This window comes from Oratosquilla oratoria, chromosome 29 (assembly GCF_046742065.1).
Source record: "Oratosquilla oratoria isolate Oo_2021 chromosome 29, ASM4674206v1, whole genome shotgun sequence".
Taxonomy (NCBI): Eukaryota; Metazoa; Arthropoda; class Malacostraca; order Stomatopoda; family Squillidae; genus Oratosquilla; species Oratosquilla oratoria.
The window spans coordinates 53,605,977-53,618,158 of NC_134805.1; the positions used below are offsets into that span (position 1 = coordinate 53,605,977).

The following is a 12,182-nucleotide window of genomic DNA, read 5'->3' on the forward strand; positions in this document are numbered from 1 at the left end:
ATGGACGAGGAGATGGTGAAGAAAATCTTAGTTACACTGATAAGACAAAAAAAAAAAAAAACTAGAATTTAAAGAACACTAACAAAGATGGCACCAACACTCAGTATGCTGACATATGAACAAAGATTGGGTAAATTAAACTTATTAACTCTGGAGCAAAGAAGAGAAAGGCAATTTGATATCCATGTATAGAATTATGAAAGGGATGGAAATCCTTGACAGGGATGATCTACTTAAATGGGATGGTAGGAATAGAAGGGGACACCAGAAGAAACTTAAGAAGGACAGTTACAGAAGAGGTCTGAAAAAGAATAGCTTTCCACATAGTGATAGATACATGGAATAAATTGAAAGAGAAAATGGTGAGTGCTAAAACTATACACGACTTTAAGAAAGAACTGGATGCGGAAAGATACAACTGCGGGTCCCTACGAGCATAGCTCTTTTCCGGCAAAATACAACTAGGTAAATACAACTAGGTAAATGTCTGTCAGGTGACAGCTTGTCTTTTATCAAGACTCCCAAGTTTTTCTCTTCTTTTGCTTTTGTAATGGGTTCACTTCCAAAGGGTTTAGGATGGCCTTTTACTACTATTGCTCATTTCCCATTATTGGTTCTATGCAAAAATTGTGTCTACATCTTTTTGCAATAGTCTACCCTCTTTGTTTTTCACTCTTTTCATGATTTTTGTGTCATCTACAAACATGTTGACATAACTTGTTGTTCCTTCCATCATGTCATTGACATAGACAAGAAACATTATTGGTGAAAGCACTGCCTTGTGGAACTCTGCATGTTACTGCTTTCCATCTTGACATCTTATCCTTTACTATTGTCCTCATATATCTTTCCTCCAAAAAATCTTTCATCCATTCTAGCAGTTTGCCACTCAGTCCTCCAATATGCTCCAATTTCCACAAAGTCAACTGTGAGGTACTTTATCAAATACCTTCTCTAGGTTGAGGTACACACAGTCCACCCACCCCTCTCTCTCTTGCAGCACATCAATCACTCTTGAGTAAAAACTTAAAAGGTTCTACAGTGGAGCATTTTGCAAGATCTTAGAGCACTGCTTCCCAACCCTGGGGTCGCGACCCCAAGTAGGGTCGCCAAGACATCTTGTATGTTAAATATTTAAATTCATATTGCTCTAATAAAATTCAGTGATGTTAACTTAGTCTTTTATAACCTTACAATAGATTAGTGGAGTCGTGATCATATCATGTGGATGATATTGGTATCGCCTGAAAAAAAGGTTGGGAAACACTGTGACTTAGAGAAATGTTTGCCTCCAACCCTTCCTGTATTGTTTCATGCTGGTGAGTCGGTGGCAGATCTCAAAGTGGTTGATGACATATTTGCAGATCACTTTGCTAGTATTTCCAGAAAGATCCTAACTCATCTATGGCACACCATCATTGCCATTTGAAATCTTGTGGAGGTAACTTTGCTTCCACTAGGTGTGAGTCTTATAATGTCCCTTTTTCTATCTCAGAACTAAAAATAACTCTATCACAGTGCATTGATTCAACAACAGGGCTTGGTGACATCCTATATGCCTTTTTGCACCATATGTCTGATATGACTTTTTCTTTTTTATTAGGCTTCTTCAATTTTATTTGAAATACCAGTGATTTTTTTTTCCTTTTCTTGGAGTGTTGCTGTAATTATCCCCATCCCAAAACATGAAAAAGACCTTTAGTTGGTGACTAGTTATTGCCCCATTTCCTTAACCTTGTACAATTGTGAATTGCTGGAAAAGATGGAAACTCAGGCTAATATGGAACTAAGAGAGAGGCAATTGTTGTCTGTCCAATATGGTCATAAAATGCTGTGTACATCTGATTCTCTTTTTGTCCATATAATTTTCTATTTGTGAAGCATTCACAAATAAACACCATACTATTATATTTTTTGATTTGGAGAAACCATACAACAGCTTGGTCCCATGGCACCTTGTCATACACTGGCCAACTTTGATAGCTCTGAAAAGGCTGCCACATATTTTACTGATGAATTATACTCTGCAGCACACCAATCCATCCCAAGGACATCTGGGTGTTTTCCCAAATGTCCAGTCCCTTGTTGGAAGAATGATTGTTCAACTGCTGTGCAGGCAGAATGTATTGCTTACTCACATCTTTGCTAACATAGTGGGGACCCCCAGTGCACGGATACCTTCTGATAGCCAGGGGCTAAGACTCGACATATCTTAAAGAATGCACAACAAACATTTTGGAAAGTTTAGTCTCCATGGCCACCTCCTTATCTCTTTACAGCAGTTTTTATCTCATTGTTTCCTACAGGTGTGAATTGAGAATGTTTTCTGTCTGATGCTTGTCCACTTGAAGACAGCATGCCCTAAGGAAGTATACTAGGGTCACTTTTTGGTATAGCTATAAACAGTGTCATCAGTGTTCTTCCAAGAGTTAATGGTAGCATATATGTTGATGACTTGTCAGTTTTCTTCTCTGTGGTGCTGGTGCCATTAATTGAGAGGAAGTTTCAGTTAGTAATTGATAGGATTTCTTAATAGGCTGCAACTTGGGGATTTTGTTTCCTGGCTTCAAAGTCTGTGGCCATACACTTTTACCACCTCCATGGTGTTCACCCGGACCCAGACTTGTATCTCTATGAAAGAGGAATCTCTGTGGCGGAAACTCGCTTCCTGGGAGTAATATATGACAGCCGCCTAACTTGGGTACCTTACCTTCATTATATTAAGGCTACTTGTATGAAGGCAGTCACTCTTTAGGGCTGGCCCATACCTTTTGAGGCACTGACATTGCATCAAACGATTATTCTTTCTAAATTGGAGTATGGTTGTGGTTTTTATTCATCTACTATTGAGGCTTGGCTTTGTGTGTTGAACTTGGTGCACCATACAGGTCCGGCAACTGGTGTGTTCCGCTCATCCCCAATACCTAGCTTATTGGTGCAGCTGTCCTTCCATTGGACTTATGTCCCCAGTCCTTATTGTTGAGATGCTGGTATTAAGTTCAGTGTCTTCCTGAGTCAGTTTCTTGTATGTTAATATCCCAAGATCCAAGCTCACAGCAATATGTGTCTCACCCAAGTTTCCTTAACCTTTCAGTTTCATGGTTGCATCTGCTATGGTGACATTAATTTTTCTTCCATTTCTGTATGTCCTGATCAGTTTCCTAGAGTTGGTTACTGGCAGTTCCCCTAACATTCCTGTCTGCAGCACTTCTATTCTTAATAAAAAATTGTTACCAGATTATGAGTACCATGCATTATTCCTAGAACACTGTTCTACACATTCTGATTCCATTCCAGTATTTACAAATGGTTCAAAGTCTGATGCTGGAGTCTGATACAGTGTTATATTCTCTTCATCCTGTCAAGGCAGTAGCCTCCACAATGTTGCCTCTGCTTTTACAGAAGAGCTATTTGCCTTTATCCTAGTTTAAGAATTATCTTTATTCTTGTATGGTGTTTACACACACTATTTTTTCATCCAGTTTGTTCCAGATATCTATCATTCAGTGTGGGAAGCTATTCTTTTTCAGGTCTCTTCTGTAGCTGTCCTTTTTGAGTTTTTTTGCATGTCTTCTTGTTTTTCCTCTGTCCCACTTTAATAAGTCCCCTCTATCAAGGAGTTCCTTGCCTTTTGTAATCCTGTACATGGCTAGTAGGTCCCCTCGTTCTCTTCTTTGTTCCAGGGTTGGTAATTCCAGTTCAGCTAATCTTTGTTCACTTGTTAAGTTTGAAAGTGTTGGGGTCATCTTTGTTGTTGCTCTTTGTATTCTTTCAAATATTCTTATATTCTTTTTTGTACTGGGTGACCATATCATTGCTGCATACTCCAGTTTTGGCCTTATCAGTGTTAGTAATATTTTTTTATCATTTCCTTATCCAGGTATTTAAAAGCCACCTTTATTGAACTCAACAAATTGTATGTTTCTCTGACTATTTTATTCATATGTTTATCTGGAGACATGTCTTTGGTGATGATTACTCCTAGGTCCTTTTCAGAATTTACTGTCTTTACTTTTGTCATCAATTTTGTATTGTCCTGGGATTCTATTCTTGCTTTTCCCCAAATTGAATTATACTGCATTTCTTGATATTGAATTCTACTTCCCATTTCTTGCTCCATTCTGAGACTTTGTTCAGATCACTCTGTGAGTGTGCACACTAAACATCTAAAGGATTGACTCTTCCTTTCAATTATCTTGCAACATTATACTGTAAGACACTACATATGACACCCATTTAACTCGGGTGCCTTGCCAGCTTTCATCACTTGGAATGCTATTTGTATCTCCTCTTCCAATAGCCCTATCATTCTCTAGTCCCATCACAGTCATTTTCCTAGCATCTCCCATTGCAATAGTCAGTCACCCCAACATTTTATTCAACAAATCCCTGAAATATTCAACCCATCCTTATTGCCTCTACTTCTTCTACCATCCATCAATCTACATGGTTTACCTTTTCCTCTACCTGACTCACAATTTTCACTTTATTCTAAAGCATATTCTTATTCTTTAAAAAATCTCCATCAAATGCTTAAGCCACTTTTCCCGCTTTTTTGCTTCCCTCACCCATTATTTTGTTTCTACACTTTTCTGTACCTATAACATGCTTCCCTAGTTGCACTTTACAATCAATCTTCAACCAGTTTTGGCAGGTCTAACTTGTATGTAATGATGTGCTTCCTTGCATGTTATGTTGAAAAATATGTTTATATACTTGTTTGTTTCAGGTATACCATGTCAAAATCTACAGCATTGATATTTATTTTAGTATTTGCAATCATCTTTAAACTGGAAGAGATGGTATGTATTTTTTTCACCATTTTGACATATAAAAAAAAAAAAACCCAGTCTGGGGTATTGGCTGCATGTTATTGTGCCAAAGTAGCATGCAGTTGATACTTTAGGGTCTATATAGGGCACCCCTATGGACCAGAGCCACACGTCATTTTGTCTGTGATAGAGGAAAACTCTGTTCAAAGAGAAATGATTAAATTTATTATACTAAGACTATCCCTCCGTTATGCTGTGCCCCAATCCCTTGTTACTGTCCTGTAAGTGAAGAGATAAGTAAGCGTGTAGTGGAGTGGAAATGAGGTTTCATCAAGGTTGATGTGGATGAAGGTGAAGCAGGGAAGGGAGATGTGGGTTTTTGTAAGTGCGTATGGGCCTGGTAGTGAGAAGAGCATAGAGGAAAGGGAGGCTTTTTGAGTAGATATAAATGAATGCATAGAGGGATTAGGGAGAAATGTCAATGTAGTTGTATTGGGAGACCTTAATGAGCTAGGGAAGGAAATGAACCAATAGACGGAGTGCTTGGGAAGCATGGAGTTCCTGGTAAAAATTGTAGTGGAGAATTGATGGTGGAGATGTAACTTGAAAGAGAGTTGATGATAGCAAATACAGTGTTTTGGAAGAAAGTCAAGCATAGGTACACATGGGAGAGGGTGGTGGATGGAAGGGTGGTAGATAGAGTGTTAATGGACTATATAGTGGTGACCAGGAGTATGGTAGGAAGAGTTAAGGATGTACATGTTCTAAGGGGAGAGAGTGGGGGAATATCATATAATTTTTTGGTGGAAGGTAAATTGAGAGTGGAGAATAGGTGGAGAAAGAGGAAAAGGGCAGAAGGTAGGGAGGTACTTAGAGTGAACTGCTTATATAAAAAAAAAAAAAGGAGAATGAGTATAAGCTGAAAGAGGAGTGGGAGGGAGTAAAGGATAGAGTAGAACTAGGAGTGGAGGAGGAATGGGGATGGTTCAAGGAGGGAGTCATAGAGTTTGCAAAGATGGTGTGTGGAACAAAAAGGGTGGGAGGAAATAGAAGGAAGGGTAGTGAGTGGTGTGATGAGGAAGCAAAGAAAGGTGTAGAAGAGAAGAAGCAGGCATTCATAGATTGGCTACAAATTAGGACAAGGGAATCATATGAGAGGTACAAAGTAAAGAGAAAGAAAGTTAAGCATAAGATAAAGGAAGCAAAGAGGAGAGCAGATGTGAAATGGGGTAAGAGTATGACAGAAAATTTTGAAAGTAATAAAAAGATGTTTTGGAAAGAAATTAAAAGAGAGGTGAATCAAGTAGAGAAGAAAAGGTAAAAGGTGCAGATGGAGAGATGATAATGGAAGAGAAGGCAGTGAGAGGAAGATGGACGGAATATTTTAGGGAGTTGCTAAATGTGAAGGAGGATAGGAAGGGAAGTGCTAAAAAATGAGTGTGATGAGTGAGGAAAATGGAGGAGAAATAGGGAAGGATGAAATGAAAGCAGCTGTTAAGATGATGAGAGCAGGTAAGGCACCTTGGTTGGATGGATGCCATGCAGAATGTCTGAAGAAAGGAGGTACAGTGATAGTGGACTGGCTGGTGAGGTTATTTAATGTTTAAGAGAGGGTAGAGTGCCGAAGGACTGGAAGAATTCCTGTATAGTTCCACTTTACAAGGGAAAGGGGGACAAGTGTGAGTTTAGTAGTTTGAGAGGGATCAGCTTGTTGAGTGTAGTTGGAAGGCTTATGGGAGGGTCTTGATTGAGAGGATTAGGAGAGGAACAGAGTTATTGGTGAGGAACAGTGTGGTTTTAGGACAGGTAGGGGTTGTGTAGGTCAGATTTTTGTGGTAACACAGGTATGTGAGAAAGCTATAGGAAAAGGAAAAGTTGTTTTTTGGGCCTTTATGGATCTGGAAAAGGCTTATGACAGGGTAGACAGGAAGGCACTGTGGGAGGTACTGCAGATATATGGGATAGGAGGAAGGCTGTTAAGAGCTGTCAAGAGTTTTTATGAGAGTAGTAGAGCTTGTGTTAGGATTAGAAATGGAGAGAGTGAATGGTTTGAGGTAAAGTTGGGACTTCGTCAGGGATGTGTTATGTCACCCTGGCTGTTCAACTTGTACATGGATGGGGTGGTGCGAGAGGTGAATGCAAGGGTAGTGGGTCAGGGTTGGAGATGATTAAAGAAAATGGAGAAAAGTGAGAGGTGAGCCAGTTGTTGTTTGCTGATGACACTGCGCTTGTAGCAGGATCAGAGGAGGGATTGAGGAAGTTAGTGACAGAGTTTGAGAAGGTGTGTGAAAGAACAAAGCTGAAGATATATGTGGGTAAAAGTAAGGTGATGAGATGTACAAGGGGAGAGAGTGACAGCAGGCTGGAAGTGAGCATTAAGGGTGAAAGACTGGAGGAAGTGGATAGTTTTAGATACTTGGGTGCGAATGTGGCAGGAAAGGGAGGAGTGGGGGTGGAGGTAGAATGTAGATTGAGAGAAGCGAGTAAATGCCTTGGTGGATTAAAAATTGTAATGGGAAATAGACATCTGGTAATGGATGCTAAGAGGAGGTTATATGAAGGAGTGATTGTGCCAACAGCACTGTATGGAGCAGAAACATGGAACATGATAGAGGAAGAGAGAAGGAGTTTGAATGTGTTTGAGATGAAATGTCTGAGAAGTATGATAGGGTTTACTAGGCTAGATAGAGTGAGAAATGAGGAGGTGAGGAGGAGAACAGGGGTGGAAAAGGAGCTGGGAGATAGGGTTGATGAAAGAGTATTAGGATGGTTTAGACACATGGAAAGAATGAGTGAAGAAAGATAAGTAAAAGAAGTGTGGAAGGAGTGAATGTGAGAGGGCGTCCTAGGATGAGATGGATGGATGGGGTGAAAGGGGCATTACAAAAGAGAGGAATGTCTGTTGAGGAAGGACAGGAGAGGACAGAAGATAGGGTTGAATGGAGAGGGGTTGTGTATAGATGATGCTGTGGTGCATGAGGGGGAGTGGGTGGGGGATGGGGGGGTGAGGAAGTATGTATGACAACAAATTTGACGCAGCCCGAAGGGATTTTTCCCTGTCTTTCTCCTTTTCTGCATGGGGGGACGGAGAGGTCACTGAATTTATAAAGCTGCCTTGCTGTGGATGTGCTGTGTCTTGCAACACTGCTTCTGACCCAGGGCAGTGGACAGGATGCAGGGATGACCTGTCATCCAGGAGGTGCCAAGATAAGAGGGAGGGGAGTGGAATATATAGGAAATGGAATGGGTGGGAGTAGTTTCTATGCCTTTTTCTTTTTGGCTACCCCCCGTGTAGGGGGAATAAGCCTTTGGTATATGTATGTATAAAAGAAAATAAATGAAAATAAAAATCTCATATATTTGACAATTGTAATTTTTATGTTATGTTGTTACTGTGTAATTCTCTTCCAGAGATGGAGTGTTGTATTCCTTGTTTTCCTCATTGCTGGAGGGCTTTTCATGTTTACCTATAAATATACACAGTTTAATCTCTTCGGATTTCTATTGGTATTACTTGCATCTCTGTTGAGGTAAGGATTGTCTTTGGTGATTTTCTTGAAATTTGTAGACATAATGGGTGTATTTCATGTAATCTGATATTTCAATATGGAAAGTTAGCACTCTACCAATGGGTACAATTACCATAGTGAGAATACAAACATTCTGAGCTCTAGTATAACAAAATTGCAGAACTCATAATTATCTGGACTGCTTGATCATTTTTTTTGCTAAGTTAGACATCCATCCCCTTTTTTTTATCTTCCCCAACCCTTTCCTCCTTACAGATCCTTGTATGCTCAACATGAAGGTAGATTAATTTTATATGTAATTATCATCTCCATACTGGGTTTTTGACTGCATATAACATGCAGCCAATACTTTAGGAAGTGTTTTGAGGCACCCCTACAGGCCAGTCACATATTACTTCCTCATGTTTGAGTCAAAAATCTCAACACATAAAAAAATCATTATACATTTCTACTATAGGTGTCCCTCCTTTTTGCTGGGCCATTGAACCTCTCCTGTACTAATTCTATAATTCCATCTCTTCTGGATCTTCCTCTTGTTGAGAAAAAAATTCTGCCATCATGTTTTCCATGTATTTACCTAGTCGTATTTTATGGAAAGAGAGCTATGCTCGTAGTGACCCACTTTTGTATCTTTCCGCATCCAGTTTGTTCTTAAAATCTTGTATCGTTTTAGCACTCGCTGTTTCCTCATTCAGTTTGTTCCAGATATCTATCACTCTGTGTGGGAAGCTATTCTTTTTCAGATCTCTTCTGTAACTGTCCTTCTTAAGTTTCTTCTCGTGTCCTTGTTTTTCTTTTGTCCCACTTTAGTAAGTCTCTATCAAGAATTTCCATCCCTTTCATAATCACCTCTTTCTCTTCTTTGTTCCAGGGTTGGTAGATTTAGTTTATCCAATCTTTGTATGTCAAATTGGAGAGTGTTGATGCCATCTTTGTTGTTGCTTTTTGAATTCTTTCTAGTTTCTTTGTTTTTTTTTTAGAACAAGGTGTCCATAGTGTCGCAGCATACTCCAATTTTTGTCTTATCAGTATAACTAATATTTTCTTTACCATTTCTTCATCCATGTAGTCAAAGGCTACTTTCATTAATCTTAGTAAGTTAAGAGTTTTTCCGACTAATTTGTTGACATGTTTGTCTGGTGTCATGTCATTTGAGATAGTTACTCCTAGGTCCCTTTCTGAGTTGACTTTTTTAACTTCCTTGGTACCCATTTTCTTTTGACATGATATTCTATTTTTGCTTTTTCCAAATTCCATTATGCTACATTTATTAATGTTGAAGTTCACTTCCCACATCTGACTCCATTTCCAGACTTTGTCTAGGTCTTCTTGAAAAGATTTAGTCTTCTTCTGTACTTACTCTCTTTAGTAGTTTCACATCATCTGCAAAGAAGTTCATATAACATTCCACACCATCCATGTCATTTATATAAATAGCAAACATTATCGGAGCCAATACAGAGCCTTGTGGGACTCCCCTTATCATATCTTCCCAATTTGTGTTCTTGTCTCTAATACCCGTCTGGGGTATTGGCTGCTTGTTATTGTGGCAAAGTAGCATGCAGTTGATACTTTAGGGTCTATATGGGGCGCCCCTATGGACCAGAGCCACACATCATCTTGTCTATGATAGAGGAAAACTCTGTTCATAGAGAAATGATGACCCTTTTATACTACGACTGTCCCTCTGTTATGCTGTCCCCCAACCCCTTGTTGCTGTCCTGTACCATTTCTCTGAGTATTCTTTTTCTGTGGTGGGGGAAAAGGATACTGCCACCAAGTATTCCCGGGGATTGGGACTAGGCATCCTTCTCCTTGTAGCCCCACAGGGGACATTCCTAAACGAAAAAGTAAAGGCATAAGAGGGTCTGGGAGTTTTCCGACCATCACCCTAAGGTTTGGGTCTTTTAATGTGTGTGGATGTGGTACAGATGAGAGTAAAAGGGAAGATAGGTAGTATGTTTGTGAGAAGAAAGATGGATGTGTTGGCTTTGAGTGAAACTAAGTTGAAAGGGAAGGGTGAGTGTAAGTTTGGGAGTGTAAGTGGGAGGTTATCAGGAGTGAAGAGAGGGCGAGGGAGGGAAGGGGTGGCTATTCTAGTAAGTGAAGAGATAGGTAAATGTGTAGTGGAGAGGAAGGAGGTTTCCTCAAGGATAATGTGGATGAAGGTGAAACTGGGGAAGGAGAAGTGGGTCTTTGTAAGTGCATATGGGCCTGGCAGTGAGAAGAGTGTAGAAGAAAGGGAGGCCTTCTGGATAGATTTAAATGAGTGCATAGAGTATTTAGGAAGAAATGTCAATGTAATAGTACTGGGAGACCTTAATGCTAGGGTAGGAAATGGTCCAATCGATGGAGTGGTTGGGAAATGTGGAGTTCCAGGAAAGGATCGTAGTGGAGAGTTGATGGTGGAGATGTTTCTAGAAAGAGAGTTGATGATAGCAAATACAGTGTTTCAGAAGAAAGTCGAGCATAAATACACATGGGAGAGGGTGGTGGAGGGAAGGGTGGTAGTTAGAGCACTAATGGATTATGTAGTGGTAAATAGGACTATGATAGGAAGAGTTAAGGATGTACATGTTCTAAGGGGAGAGGGTGGGGGAATATCAGATCATTTTTTGGTGGAAGGTAAGTTGAGAGTGGAGGATAGATGGAGAAAGAGGAAAGGGGCAAAAGGTAGGGAGGTTCTTAGAGTGAACTCTTTGAATGAAAAGGAAAAGGAGAAGGAGTACGAAAAGAAGCTGAAGGAGGAGTGGGAGGGAGTGAAGGGTAGAGTAGAGGTAGGTGTGGAGGAGGAATGGGGATGGTTCAAGGAGGGAGTCATAAAGTGTGCAAGGATGGTGTGTGGAACAAGAAGGACAGGGGGAAATAGAAGAAAGGGTAGTGAATGGTGGGGTGAGGAAACAAAGAAGGTTGTAGAAGAGAAGAAGCGAGCTTTCACAGATTGGTTACAAAATAGGACGAGGGAGTCATATGAGAGGTACAAAGAAAAGAAAAGAGAGGTAAAGCAAAAGGTAAAGGAGGCAAAGAGGAGAGCAGATGTGAAATGGGGTAAGAGTATGACAGAAAATTTTGAAAGTAATAAAAAGATGTTTTGGAAAGAGATTAAGAGAGGAAGAGGTGGCGAATCAAGTAAAGAAGAAAAGGTAAAAGGTGCAGATGGATAGATGATAATGGAAGAGAAGGCAGTAAGGGGAAGATGGGCATAATATTTTAGGGAGTTCCTAAATGTGAAGGAGGATAGGGAGGGAAAGATAGCTGCAGTGGGAAATGCGAAGAAAATGAGAGTGATGAGTGAGGAGAATGGAGGAGAAATAAGGAAGGATGAGGTGAAGGCAGTTGTTAAGATGATGAAAGCAGGTAAGGCACCTGGTCTGGATGGATGCCATGTAGAATGTCTGAAAAAGGGAAGTACAGTGATGGTTGACTGGCTGGTGAGGTTATTTAATGTTTGCTGGAGAGAGGGTAGAGTGCCAGAGGACTGGAGGAGTGCCTGTATAGTTCCTCTTTACAAGTGAAAAGGGGACAAGTGTGAATGTAGTAGTTTCAGAGGGATTAGCTTGTTAAGTGTAGTTGGGAAGGCTTATGGGAGGATCTTGATTGAGAGGATTAGGAGAGGAACAGAGGGAGTAATTGGTGAGGAACAGTGTGGATTTAGGACAGGTAGAGGTTGTGTAGATCAGATTTTTGTGGTAGGACAGATATGTGAGAAAGCTATAGGAAAGAAGAAGAACATAAGAAATAAAGGAGACTGCAAAAGAACATAAGGCCTACACTAGGCAGCTCCGTATCCATCACCACCTGTCATCCCCATCCATAAAGTTGTCTAATCGTTTTTTAAAACAACTGATAGTTTCAGCGCTTACTACATGGTTACTAAGTT

At 40.2% G+C, this 12,182-nt stretch overlaps 1 protein-coding gene across 5 annotated transcripts in view; it reads left to right on the forward strand.

The window, feature by feature from the left end:
• LOC143040771 (solute carrier family 35 member C2) overlaps positions 1-12,182 on the forward strand; it is a 260,071-nt gene that overhangs the window by 38,274 nt on the left and 209,615 nt on the right. For 4 of the 5 annotated variants that reach the window (XM_076212200.1, XM_076212199.1, XM_076212202.1 and 1 more), the window contains exons 4-5: positions 4,730-4,802; positions 8,184-8,302. The exons of the other annotated variant lie outside the window; for it this stretch is intronic. In XM_076212200.1, the coding sequence (XP_076068315.1) occupies positions 4,730-4,802; positions 8,184-8,302 (192 nt within the window). The remainder of the gene's footprint in view (positions 1-4,729; positions 4,803-8,183; positions 8,303-12,182) is intronic. 5 annotated transcript variants of the gene reach the window in all.